General features: G+C 36.5%; 1 protein-coding gene across 2 annotated transcripts in view; it reads left to right on the top strand.

Moving 5' to 3' along the window:
* Positions 1-13,002, top strand: part of dym (dymeclin) — a 47,465-nt gene that overhangs the window by 4,595 nt on the left and 29,868 nt on the right. Inside the window, exons 5-13 of one of the 2 annotated variants that reach the window (XM_055040270.1) lie at positions 234-370; positions 658-727; positions 2,797-2,922; positions 3,894-4,033; positions 11,292-11,477; positions 11,625-11,803; positions 12,379-12,504; positions 12,650-12,763; positions 12,860-12,954. In XM_055040270.1, coding sequence (XP_054896245.1) covers positions 234-370; positions 658-727; positions 2,797-2,922; positions 3,894-4,033; positions 11,292-11,477; positions 11,625-11,803; positions 12,379-12,504; positions 12,650-12,763; positions 12,860-12,954 — 1,173 coding nt within the window. Of the gene's footprint in view, positions 1-233; positions 371-654; positions 728-2,796; positions 2,923-3,893; positions 4,034-11,291; positions 11,478-11,624; positions 11,804-12,378; positions 12,505-12,649; positions 12,764-12,859; positions 12,955-13,002 lie in introns of both variants that reach the window. The other variant, XM_055040269.1, reaches the window with a different exon arrangement.

Genomic DNA, 13,002 nt, shown 5'->3' with positions numbered 1-13,002 from the left:
CCACCTGTTTATCCTGCTGCCCTCTAGCAGGCGCTACAGGCCCATTAAGACCAGAGCAAACAGACTCATGGACAGTCTGTTTGGTGATTCTTGCTAATTTCACCATTTCACTCCTATTGCCTGTTTTTCCTCATCCTGATACAATATTTCTGTGCTTAAACATAAGTGTTAAATAAATATAAAATAAACTGCTGAATGTTGTGATTCGTTTTTGTTTTGTCCTTCTGCCACAGTCAATTATTCATCTGGCAGGCGCATAATGCACTGTTCATGATTCGCTGCCTGGTGAAGGTTTTCATCAGAGACATGAGTGAGGAGGAGCTGCAGCAACAGTTCTCCTTCCAGGAGAGGGCGCCAGGCTCCTGTGGAGGTGAGCTTCGTCAGACTCAGCTGTAAATGGGGAGATAAAGATTTAAAAAAGTATTAGTTTAAGATATATTATTACAACAATCTAAAGAAAGCAGTGATTATGAAGCAAAGAATGTATTGATTCATGAATCGATAACATAACTGAATATTGTTTTCACATCCAGTTGCACTTAGACATTCTTAAGGAATTATGTTGAACAAAAATTAAATGTGCATGTGTTCCCTCCCTTGCTTTATATGGTGGTTTGATCTAAGTAGTTATTTAATTAGAAATGATTGTTTTAGAAGCTGGGAGCGAGGACCTCTTGGAGGAGCTGTTGTTGAATCTCGTTCACCTGATTGTTGAAGTGCCACTGCTGTAAGTATATCCAAGCATGTGAGGATATGAGTGTCGGAGAAACATTCGTCTGTATTGCATACTTTATAATTATGAATGACAATATGGCGCTCTGAAGTAGCCCTATAGATAATTGTCATTAATAGATTTGTAACTGTTAATGGTAAGTTTAACGTGTGTCTACAGAGGTATTTTGAAAATTTCTTTTTAAGCTAGTAATAAGTCTTTTTGTCACTAATGTGTCTTTAGTTCCATCCTTGATTTTTCACTTATAGCCTACGAAAAATGAAAACCATTATGGTTCATGTAAGCCTTGCACCGGCAAGCCAGAGGAAAAAGCCGGGAACAAAATAAATTCTGAAATAAAATAAAAGGAATTATGTGATTATGTGTGAGAAACATCTGTAGGCAAAGAGAAAGTGATGTAGAGGTGCAGCGAGAAGGCTTGAAATGAAAGTTCATGAACATTTCCAGTGAGTGGGAGAGAAGAGAACATAATGTTTGAAAAATAAAATCAGCCTTTACTCCCACTGGGCAGAGCACACACTAACTCTCTGAATTAATGAGGGAATATTTCAGTGAGTGGGTGGCTCATCAATGGGTGAATTATTTGACTGACAGTCTACAAGACATACAGGGAGACTGTAGCTCTGCACACATTTCCTTTGCTCTCCACAGAGGCTTGTTAGCCATGTCAAACCAGTTCACACAAACCGGCTAACATTTGGTATTTCCTCAGTACTGCAATGTCCACTTTTTTCTGTACTGGGTCAATTTTGACATTGTCTTCTGTCTAACTCATTTCTTTTCAATGCCCCTTATGCACTGTTATTTTTTTTTCAGTTGTCTTTGGACATCAAAACCTGGCTCTTGTATAAATGCATTCAGCATTCCAACATTATTCATTGTTTCAAGCTTAAAGGCTCCCTGTTTTTCTTCCCTTCGCCACTTTGTGGCTGTCAGCCCATTTCCTCCGTACGTGCTGCTGCTTTGGGAATCAGGCCATTCTTTTGGTGTAGTCTCTCTAAATCTCCAGCAGACTTCTGCACCTTTTGTGTCATTGTTTCACATGAGAGATGGATCTTTCTTTTTTTTTCAATCTATTATAGAGCAAGCAGAAACCGTTGATCAAATACTAGCTTATTGACCGGTACAAAATTTTATGACCCACTTACTGATAGGTTCCCTGTAAATTATTTGCTTAGTCAACGGATAAAACATACAGGGGAATGGAGGAACATAAAGCATAAATTTGAGCTTTAAAAACTATATTTTGTTCAAGCAATCTATTTAGAAGTTTGCCACATGTTTAAGTTCAAGAAGTACTTTATTTCTTTTTAATTTCTGACAAGTTTGATGTTATTTAATAGGATAAACGTTTTTCTTATTTCAGATTTGGTTTTGTTTATGCAAGCATCATTTTGTTGTTCGGTTGTGAAGAGCTAATTTTCGTTGAATTATGTGGAGTTCATAGTTTAAATTGACTTTTATGTTTTTATATTCGTGATTAGCATAAGTAGCACAGTTAGCACAACTTAATGCAAATATCCCTTCAGGATGTAGAATCTCATCTTAACTTTGAGATTTCCAAAAGGGTTGCAGACATTTATTAATGTAGCATGTTAAGTGGTTGACAGGATCTAAAAGCTCAAAAGAATACAACAGCAACTTTTCTTTCAGATGTTCAGTCTGCTGGTGTCTTCCTAAGTTGGCTCCAGGTCAATTTGCACCTTTGCCAGCTATGTGAAACCTAGCTGGGATCACATAGCTAGGTTCAGTCAGCCATTCAGTTTTCTTTTTAAATAGGTTTTTGCATTCCTCAACTTTATTTTGGCACTGAAAATAGTTTTCATTCATCTTCCTTCAGTAACAACTTCAATAATGAAGAGTGTTATAGTGATAAGGTGGAGTTTACATATGGTTTGCTCAGCAATTTGAAAAAGAAATCTAAGTCTTCTATCAACCACTCAAGTGTCAGGGCTGACTGTTGTCTGCAAAGCTTACTATCAGATGATTCAATTAACCAGGTGATTTTTGAGTCTCTTGTAAATGGTAATCATTCCTGAAACTCTGTGCTCCTAATCCTGCAGTGACATCACCTACAGCATTCTGTTTGAAGCAGTGACAACTTTACTGCTATTGTTCTCCTATCAACTCTTCCACAAAGACATCCTCCGAGATGGATTAATATACCAGCACATCATGAAGGGTCGATGGTGAGAAGTGCATTCGTGGTTTACTGTAAAGTATTGTTGACTTGACTCTCAAACCAATGTTTACACAAAGCTTTAATGAAACTGATAATAAAAGAGTCTCAGTTTTGGGCCTGGAGGAAGTTTGCAGTCTATATAGTCTATATTGTTTTTGATTCCTCTAAATTGATCATGTAACACAGTCAATGTAAGAACAAAAAGTGTTAACACTGTCTTGTACTTGGAAATAGCTTGAAACTCTGGACCTTGGTAGATCTGTTATACATTTAAAAGCAATATTTAAAGGTTTAGACTTTGTGGCCCAAAAATAACATTTATTGGAACAACTGGACATTTTCTGAAAGATATAATTTATTTTCAATTATTTTTATTTTTTTAATTCTTTATGTGCTGAGAAAGTTGGACCTTTGCCAGCTGCTTAAGAATGATGATGAAATTATAAAAAATATTGTAATTCATAGTTAATTTATTGATGTTCCTTGACCTTTATTAAACACAAACTTTTATATATTTTACTGGAACTTGATGTGAAGGACAAAAAAAACCCAAAGAAGAAATGAAAATAAAACTTGACTTTGCAAATGGAAATCTAAACAGCCTAACTTACACATGTAATTAGCTACATTACATCTAATGTCCCTAAATGAAATCCATTGCAGACAATTACTTTCATATGTCACCTAATTAACACTTGGTAATCAGTCACCTCTGGGTAATTTTACCTGCCCAAAGGTCAAGTCAAAATCCAGACCAAAATTTAAGAAAATTTGTCAAAAGAGATTTTGAAAACTCTAAAATTTATTCTCAGGCTGGTATAGACATACCCCAAGGTTTGTATTTCCAAAAATGTGGCATCGTTAGATGAGGCAACATTTTCTAGAAATCTGACATTTTTAGAAAGTATTGCATTTTAATGGCTAAAATGCAACGTGACAGATTACTGATTTGACCTGTTTTTTTTCTTGTTCCCGTAGTTTGGAGCTGACTAGTCGACTGGTGAAGACATTGCTTTATAACTTCATTAGGCAGGAGAAGTGTCCTCCTCCTGCAGCCCACATCTTTGAGCCGAAAGCTGAAGGCGGCCTTCTTTATGGGCTGGCATCTGGGGTGGCAAGTATGTGCACAGTCTTAAGTAATAGAAGAGCTCCGAAACAAAACAGTTGAGGCATTTTTTTCATTCGTAACTTAGTTCATATCCAGGTTTACAAAGGAATAAGGTATTAGACTGATAATGTAACCATTTTAAAATAATGCAAGGTTTTAATTTAGATCTTATCATTGAGTTTTTTTATTGCAATATTTTTTTCTGGTAGTCTTAGTTTTGTTCTCCTTCTAAATCTGTGGTCTATGACCTAAAAAGGAAAATAATAATTAGTCAATTTAATTATGTTTTTTTTTTTTTTTCCCTTCCTTTTCAAGCTGTTTCTTGTAAATTAGTTTTTGGCTCCTGCAGGCCTAAAACATGTTCCAAGAAGACATTGGGGTCACATGCTGGGTGCTTTCATAAGCATAATCACATATCTGGCATTAATTGTTAATTTGCTAAGGCAAAGCTGTAGTGTAAATTAAATTGAGTTCTTATTTCTGCTTGTAACCAAAGAGTCAGAGAAATCTGATTTATGTGGATGAGAGTGATGAGTCAAGAATAAGCATAGTTTGAGTATTTCAGCTTGCTTGAAAAGGTCTGTGTGTCTATTGAATGTTTGTTTGAATGTGAGAATAGGGCAGGGTTTCCCCCCACGGATATATGCTCTTTGTTGGTTGTTGGTTGCAGATTCCTATCACTGAGCAATCACCATTCAGCCCAGCCTGTCTGTCTGTGGCCAGTTGATCGGTTTGATGAGTTATGGTCCTCTGTCCTGTCCTGTAATCCCCTAGAGCCTGTCTGTCTGCAGACGCCTCCCTTATGCACACACACAGGGGCCGACAAAGACACAAAGTCTTTTATGCCTAAAGCTCAGAAACAACACTTGTTTTCTTTCTCTGTGTCAAATGATAAAAAGCATCAGGAGATGTGGAAAATCTACAACAAATGGATGATTTCCCATGTGACTATAATGCTGTTGTATAATTTTGCAGTGTAAAAATACTATTTATGAAGACACCACAAAGGGCTTTTTGGGGGGAATTTTACATGATAATTTTGATTTATTTTTTTAATATATTTTGGATCCAAGTGGCTCGTTTTCCCCTTTCCAAATAACTACATAAAAGGTGTGGCATATTTATTATTTTTGCTGTCAGCACAGCTGAAAGTCTTTGTGGTACTCTTCCACAAGCTTAGCAGATCTAGAAATGGACATTTTTTCTAATTATTTTCTTGATATAATGAGGCATGTTTCTGCTTATTCTGTGATGATTTATCTTTGTTGAAGCTCTCCAAGTTTTTTAGACTGAAAGGCCTCTTTGACAATCACCCAAATTTTTAGCTTACTCCTCTGATTCAGGTGGAGAATTAGAAAATGTCAACATCACTGCTATTGAGAAGAAATATATTATAAATGCAAAAGACTACTTAATATCTACTCTTGCCAGGGATTTGAATAATTCTGTGCTTAATGTTGTATGTACATAAATGTAAATCAAAATTTAATATTTTATATTTTATAAGATTTTCTGGGCATATACAAAGAGATCCTTGAACCCTAACGACAACTCAGTTTAAAAAATTAATTGAACTTTTTTTTTCACTGACATGCTAATCATCAGTACTAGAAAATAAAACCAAAAGCATAACCAAGTTACATCTCTTTTTCTTTTAATTCGAGCATTTGAGACCTAAAGTCTTGAGGATTACAAAAGGTTTGTACACTTCATCTTTTCATTGGTTTTAAATGTCTGCTCTTAATTCTAAAGGTGTGTTTGTTGCTTCTTGCTGAAAGCCAGGAACGTCAGTGTCTTGGAAACCTCTCGGATATTTCAGTCTAGACAAAAAAAGATGAGTCAAATGTCCTGCATTACTGTCTAAAGTGCAATGCCAGTAAAGTGGGTGAGAAGGCTTTCACACAATTGCATATACAGTATTTAACAGAAATGACAACTTCTAGTGTCATTTCTGATCAAACGCCATGCGAAATGTTTGAATCCTCCGCTGTAGCCGTTTTCCCTCTAAAAAAATAGTTCATAACAGATCCACAAAATCACACTTCTTATATTTACTGTTTGTTATTTGTCAATCTGATCATATTTTAAAATATTAAGTTTTTTTTTTTTCCGGACGTCATTGTGTTAAGATTTGATTTGTTTGTCATCAATTATAAGACTGTGGATTGGTGAGATGTATTTGGATTTTGTTTTTCTCTTTAACAAGTGTTTTTTTATTTACTTTTTATTTTTTTGCATTTAAACATCTGATATCCAAAAGAGTTTTATCAGCAGTAGAGAGCATGCCGTTTTGGATAATCATTGCGTCTCTGGAATATGCGTGTGTGTTTCTTCTCCTCATGCTTGGCCAAGGCCTTGGCCTGAAGCTCTGATGTTCTGTTTCTTTTACTGTTATGCAAGGAAAGAATTGGTACATTCTGTTTGTCCACCAGAAATTCACTCCTCTGCCAGTATTGCAGCATAGTTTAATATCTTGCCAATATGTTCCAACCCTAGTTTATTTTTACTGTGGTGTTCATTTTATCAAATATTTTGTTGTGGACTTATTTTATTTAAATAATTGCAACAGAAAAAACAGACATTGAGTAAATATTACCAATATTTATGTCTGCTTATTATGAACTGAAACGGTACGTAATGGAGATATTTTCACGAACATTTAGATGGGAAATTTGGATTTAGGTTTTTTTGTTTAATTAGAGTAAAGGTTTTCTACAGTCACAAGGAGATAATATAAAATTTCAATTTGGACACAATGACCTAAAACTTAGACTTATTAAGAATAGAAAGCCTTGTATTCCATTGAACTCCACTTTTCAGTGCATATGTAGTACAGCTACAGAGAATGCTCAAGATTTTAACTTATATAAAGTAAACATCAAATCTACTTCAATCTCCTGCGGTCTTGTCTTTAGTTGACATGTAGTTCTCACAGTATTATAATCTTTAGTAAAAGTTATGTTATTGTAAAACAAACATCAATGCTTTAAAATATACATATATTTGTGTTTACATTTTGTCTTCTTGCTGACAAGCGTTTTGCATGTTTCGAATGGTATTGTGGACTTAAGTGTATCTATTACCATATATATATATATATATATATATATATATATATATATATATATATATATAATATATATATATATATATATATATATATATATATATATATATAGTAATAATTTGAATGTTGACTAAAGAAAAAACTTAAAAACACCAGTTATATTTGATATTTTTGTCTCTACTTTTCTGTGAATAACATTCAGCTTTGTTCAGCAACACAAGAAGACCAAGCTGTAACGTACAAGTTTGTTAAGTCAGATTATCAGCTCCAGTGGTCAACCTGGTGCCAACTGATTAACTGCTTGTAAACAGTTAATACACTGAACTAATATGACCTTTATCTAATCAAACAGTAGCCTAAAAGAGCTTTTAAACGTTGATGCTCAGTCATATATAGGTGCATTGGAGAAACTTTGGTGTGTGGTGGAAGAAGCTGAATTTGAATTTACAACACGCCAATTGACTGATGTTTATATTTTCCATTGATCCACAGCCAACTTGCTGCTAGCCAACTACAGTTTTATTAGAGTTACCATTATACAAGTGATTTGGTTGTGTTTTTCTTTAGTTTCCAAACCCTACTTCCTTTGTTTTTCTCTAACAGTGGTCCTAATAGTGAATTTTTCTGTCTTTTTGAGCAAAGAAGCATGTAAAAACCTTCTTTCAGCCAGCTTGGAGGCAGTCCACATCAAGGGCAGGGGAGGTGGAGGATGCGCTGTTTTACTATGTGATTCATTGAGCCGCAGAAAACAAGTCATTCTGACTTTCTATGCCATCTCTGAAAGGGATTTTAGTCTGTAGGAACATCAGCATTACAAAATGTTTTAGCAGTTTCAAAACCTTCAACTTTTTAAAACTTTGATTTACCTGCACAATATTAAAAACATATCAGTGTTAATGATATTGATTGAGACTTATTAAGTTTTATGATATTGATCACTGAGGTCTATATCAGATAGAAGCATAAAGAACATACATAAGTGATAATCTGACTTTGAATGCATTGTATCTAAAACGTTGCAGCCTAGAAAGTTTTGCTGTCATTTGCAGATGCAAAATTTTATATGTTGACATGTTAACAAGAACCACAATTTGAACATCCCATGCCAGCAGTATTCTGTTTTTTGTTTGTTTGTTTTCTGTCTCATCATAAGTTGTCGTCAATACTCCCGAGCTCTGACATCCATCGTACCACTACTTTTCTTTTCCTGACTTCTCTCTCCTGTATACCATCCTGCAGCCTAAGCTTTGTAACTATTTAGTTCATGTGCCGGGCAGGCAGACAGGGAGAGGGCACCAAGCCAGACGGATAACAAAACAGCACCCACAAAGGTGAAATAAAGCGTGTGTATGCAGGAAGCGAGGCCGCCAGACTGGGCTCCCTGACACCCGCTGGCCCAGTCACTCTGGTGCCAGAGATCTAATGAACAGGACTCCATCCGAACTCTCATTGGATCACCTTTTCCTTTTCTCTCACTCCTGTTTCTGCTCAGACGTCTTCTTGCCCAGATATGATAGGAAATTCTTTCCCTTGCCACCAGAATTTAATTCACATAAAATCACTTTAAAGGATGTCATCACGTTAGCAAATAAATTAGTAATTTCTGCAGTATGTGTTCTAATTTTCCAGTTTTCAGCTCTAGATGGCACCAAGTCCTCTTGTCTTTGTCTCAGACTCAGTAGCTTGATCTATAACGCTCTGTCACTGGTTCTATGCTGTTTGGTCGTGCAGGCAGTTGAGGTAGACTTGCTGGAGCCAGAGACAGTCATCTGTGTACGTTGGTGTTCATGTTTCTCATGCTTCTCGTGATGCCTGAAAGGGCCAGCCAGCGCTTTGGTGACTCTGCAACAAATTCTGACGTCTATGCCTCTGATCCCAGAGCAGAACAAATATCCTCACCCTCGGTGTGTCCCGCAGTTCCAGTTTCTTTTTGTTGAGGCACTGTCTATGCTGTTTCAAATTTCAAGTGGTGTGAAATGATCTGTGTGACTTCATTGTGCCTCCTTTTGCTGTGATTACATCAGTCTGAGTACAAATAGTCCTTTGGCAAAGTCATAATAACAATAATGTGACAAAACAAGCTTACTTCTAGCAGCCTTCACAGGTTTTTAAGTAATTTTTAGGAAGATTTTTATCTCATTTTTTACATGTGTGTTTGCACCTTTACTCCTTCACACTTGATGCTCTCGCAGCATCATATCTGGCTCTGACTGAGAACCAATTTTAACAAAATTATATCTACAATATAAGCTTCCTGCACGCACTCTTCTCTGCTATAAAGCTGGCACAATTTATGACTTAGCACTGAGGAATATAGGTTGTTTAGCAGCTCAAGTGACAGATTTCCCTCAGGCAAAACCAAACATGAGTAAATATTGAACTGGATTTTGTCATGTGGAAAGAAGCATGACTCCAGCTGAATATTAATGTCTTGGTCTAAGCTGTAAAATAGAAACTAATGGCAAATAGAATTGCACCAAATATTTTAATTAATATAATATTTATCAAATTTTTCTTTTTTTACCCCTTTATTATGTATATGTGAATCATTCTCTTTGCTTATTCATTTAAAGGTTTTAGTTTATTGTCTGAACATTTATTTCAAGCCCGTTTCACATATAGAGATGTCTTCTTGATATTTCAGTGTAAAGTCCTGTTGTTGTCATACATCTGAGCTACCAAGACAGTTTATGAGAGAGGAGAGGGTGAGTAGGTGTAAGTAGCTAAAACCAGCATGGCTGTTCCCACTGAGAGGACCCGCAATGCCAGTGTCATTTATGTCAGCAGGTATTATTGGAGGACATGACCTTGTTGAAAGATTGACTTATGAAAAGCAGAGGCATTTCAACAAGAGGCTTGTATTTGCAGTCATAATGTGGAAACATTCATGAAAAGAGCTTTAAAATACCAAGCTCTAAAAAGCTTTTTGCTACAGTGCATGTTCTATTAAAAAGGTAATAGTGTGCATTTTTACTGGATCGCATCACTGTACTGAAAGGCCTACATTCCTGCTTGAAGTCAGGCCTGTAAACAGTCTGGACTTCAACTAAGTTGTGAAGTAAGTTGGATCTGTTACATCTTACTGGTCCTTAAATCCAGTTTTGGTGTCAAAATCCAGCATGAGAAGTAAAAATGTGATCTAAATGTTTGACTTAAGCCCACTAATGTCCTAATTGACAATGAGAAGCCAATAGTGAACATTTTAAAAACAATAGCATCTTAGGTTGCTACCCAGTTTGCTGACAAAACACTTTATGAACAATTTTAGCCTGATTTCCCCCTCTCTGCTTATTTCACAAAGAGATGCTTTAAGATCTTAAACAGTCTTCTTAATGTCAGCTGACTGTAAATTATTTACCATCTTCATTCTTTTTGATTTGACTTTTGACATCTTCATCAGAACCTTAACTATATGGCAGGTTTGGTGGCACTTGTATGTAAAATGGAGAAAATGTCAGAATGAAGAATCTTGCTCTCTAAAAAAGCCCCCAATTTAGTATCTTGAAATTCAAGGATGGTTTTAGGATATCAAGTTGACACATTTCCATTTGGTTGATAAACTTGCCCAATTATTCATTCAAAATATGTTGGATTTATGTGTATTTTGGGGCAACCTACAGTTTTCTTAAAAAAAATAAAATGATAATAATAATATTAAAAATCCCCCCCAAAATTTTTCTGTGTTTTACCTTTTCTCTGATGTTATGCTAAACTCTATGCCGATACTGAGAATAGCCATCTTTGAGAGTTCTTGCAGTAATAAATACTGTGCCAAAGAGAGTTCTGGTTTGAACACCCTGATAGCAATTAGGTTTAATATGTTTATGAATTGAACAAAAAGGTAAAATTTGGGGGTTTCTCAATAGCTGGTTGGATCTTATCAGCCAAAAATTTGTCAGTTCTAGTCAACAAGTTTCATTAAAAAAAAAATAAAACAACATAAAGCCCCTTCACTTTGTAACTTTGACTTGTTTCTGTATTTGACCCAAAACCGTTGGCTTTTTGAAGACCCTCTTCTATCAAGTGAAGTCTTTACAATTTGAATGGGTTATTTCTCTCTTTTATGAAATTAAAGCATTACAGCATGATGTAATTCTTTCAAATGGTTCAATATATTCTTAAAACCAACTTTGTGTGAATGTTTACATCTTGTATCTGTTGATAAATATTTCTTGGTGCTACTTGTGCTCTTTCTCTCTAGGTGGTCTGTGGAGTGTCTTCACTCTTGGTGGAGCTGGTAGTAGAGCTGGGATAGACCAGGACAACAATCTTTTACCTTTATCCAATCAGAGCCTCCTGCTATTATTGGTATTGGCCAATTTAACAGACGGACCTGACTGGCCCAATCCCTTTCGCCAGGCTATCACTTGTTTCAGAAATACACAAGGTAATAACTGTACAAAAGACGAGGTATTTGCTATGGTCTGCTGTATAGCTTCAAAACTCTTATGCACAGCACTCGTATGACTTGTGCCAGATGGCAATAAAAAAGTGTTGGGAGTAATCCTTCCGATATTTACCCTTCTTCCTGTAGACACGTCGTCGCTGCCTGTGGAGCCACCTCACTCTTTCCAGATCAATTTCAACAGCCTGTACACCGCTCTGTGTGAGCAGCAGCGCTCCGACCAAGCCACTCTGCTGCTCTACACCCTGCTCCACCAGAACGCCAACATGAGGACGTACATCCTGTCAAGAACGGACATGGACAATCTGGTGGGTGGGGGGAGGCTATAAAGTGCCTCTTATTCTATCAATATTCCAGCAGTTAGATATTTTCAGGAAGGTGGTTAAAAATCAATTTTAGTGTCATTGAATGCCTTTGTAATTTTTTATCCACTCAAACTGGTATAGAAGCGATATTGTTTGATTTATGACCAAACACTATGGTTCAGTAAACAGGCATAGGTGTGTGCAGTGACAGATGGTGCTCTTTCTGTCAGTAGGAACCAGTGCCAGTTATTTCATGTTAGAGTATACAGTCTTTCAAACACAATACTTGATCCAATGTTGGGATTTTTTTTCTCCATTGACGTTTCCAAATTGTTTGGAATTTTCTAAAATAAATATTCAGCATGACTTTATGTTGTCACAAGAAATTTGTCATTTATTTTGAAGTTTTTAAGTCACTTTTTCTGAAGATAACAAATCTGTATATTCCCAGCTTTAAGCTGACCTGTAGACCAGGTGCTTTAGCTGATCAGTTTTCTGACTCTTACCTTATACCACTTAATTTTACTAAGCTATCTGTGTAAATATTGAGCTCTTTCTCCCCCCCCCCGTCTTCTCAGGTTATGCCCATCCTCGAGATCCTTTACCATGTAGAGGACAGAAATTCCCACCATGTCTACATGGCCCTTATTATTCTTCTTATTCTTACGGAGGACGATGCCTTCAATCGCTCCATTCATGAGGTGGTAGGTAGACCCACACTTTATAGTGCATGCCACAGCTCACATCTGGAAGTGAAGAGAAGAAAGCTTCACTTCCTGGCACTAAAGTCAGTCATTCATAAAGTTTTCAGCACCCGGTTGTCACAACTGTCCCCTTGTCGTCTTTCAGGTTTTGAAAAATATTTCATGGTACACAGAGAGGTCACTGACAGAGATCTCGCTTGGAAGTCTGCTCATCCTGGTTGTCATTCGTACCATCCAGTTCAACATGACACGGACGAGGGTAAAACAGACTCACACACAAATACATTTTGTACTAAAGAGGTCAGTCAGTACACACTGACTGACCTCTGTGTTGCTGTGTTGTGTGCATTGCCAGGATAAGTACCTACACACCAATTGTCTTGCTGCACTTGCCAACATGTCAGCCCAGTTTCGAAGTCTCCATCAGTACGCCGCTCAGCGCATCATCAGGTAAGTTCATATTGAGACATATCAATAGTGTTGTGGTGTTTGTACCAA

Source organism: Poeciliopsis prolifica, unplaced genomic scaffold (assembly GCF_027474105.1).
Source record: "Poeciliopsis prolifica strain line A6 unplaced genomic scaffold, Auburn_PproV2 SCAFFOLD015, whole genome shotgun sequence".
Taxonomy (NCBI): domain Eukaryota; kingdom Metazoa; phylum Chordata; class Actinopteri; order Cyprinodontiformes; family Poeciliidae; genus Poeciliopsis; species Poeciliopsis prolifica.
This window is presented reverse-complemented; position numbering and strand designations above follow the sequence as displayed.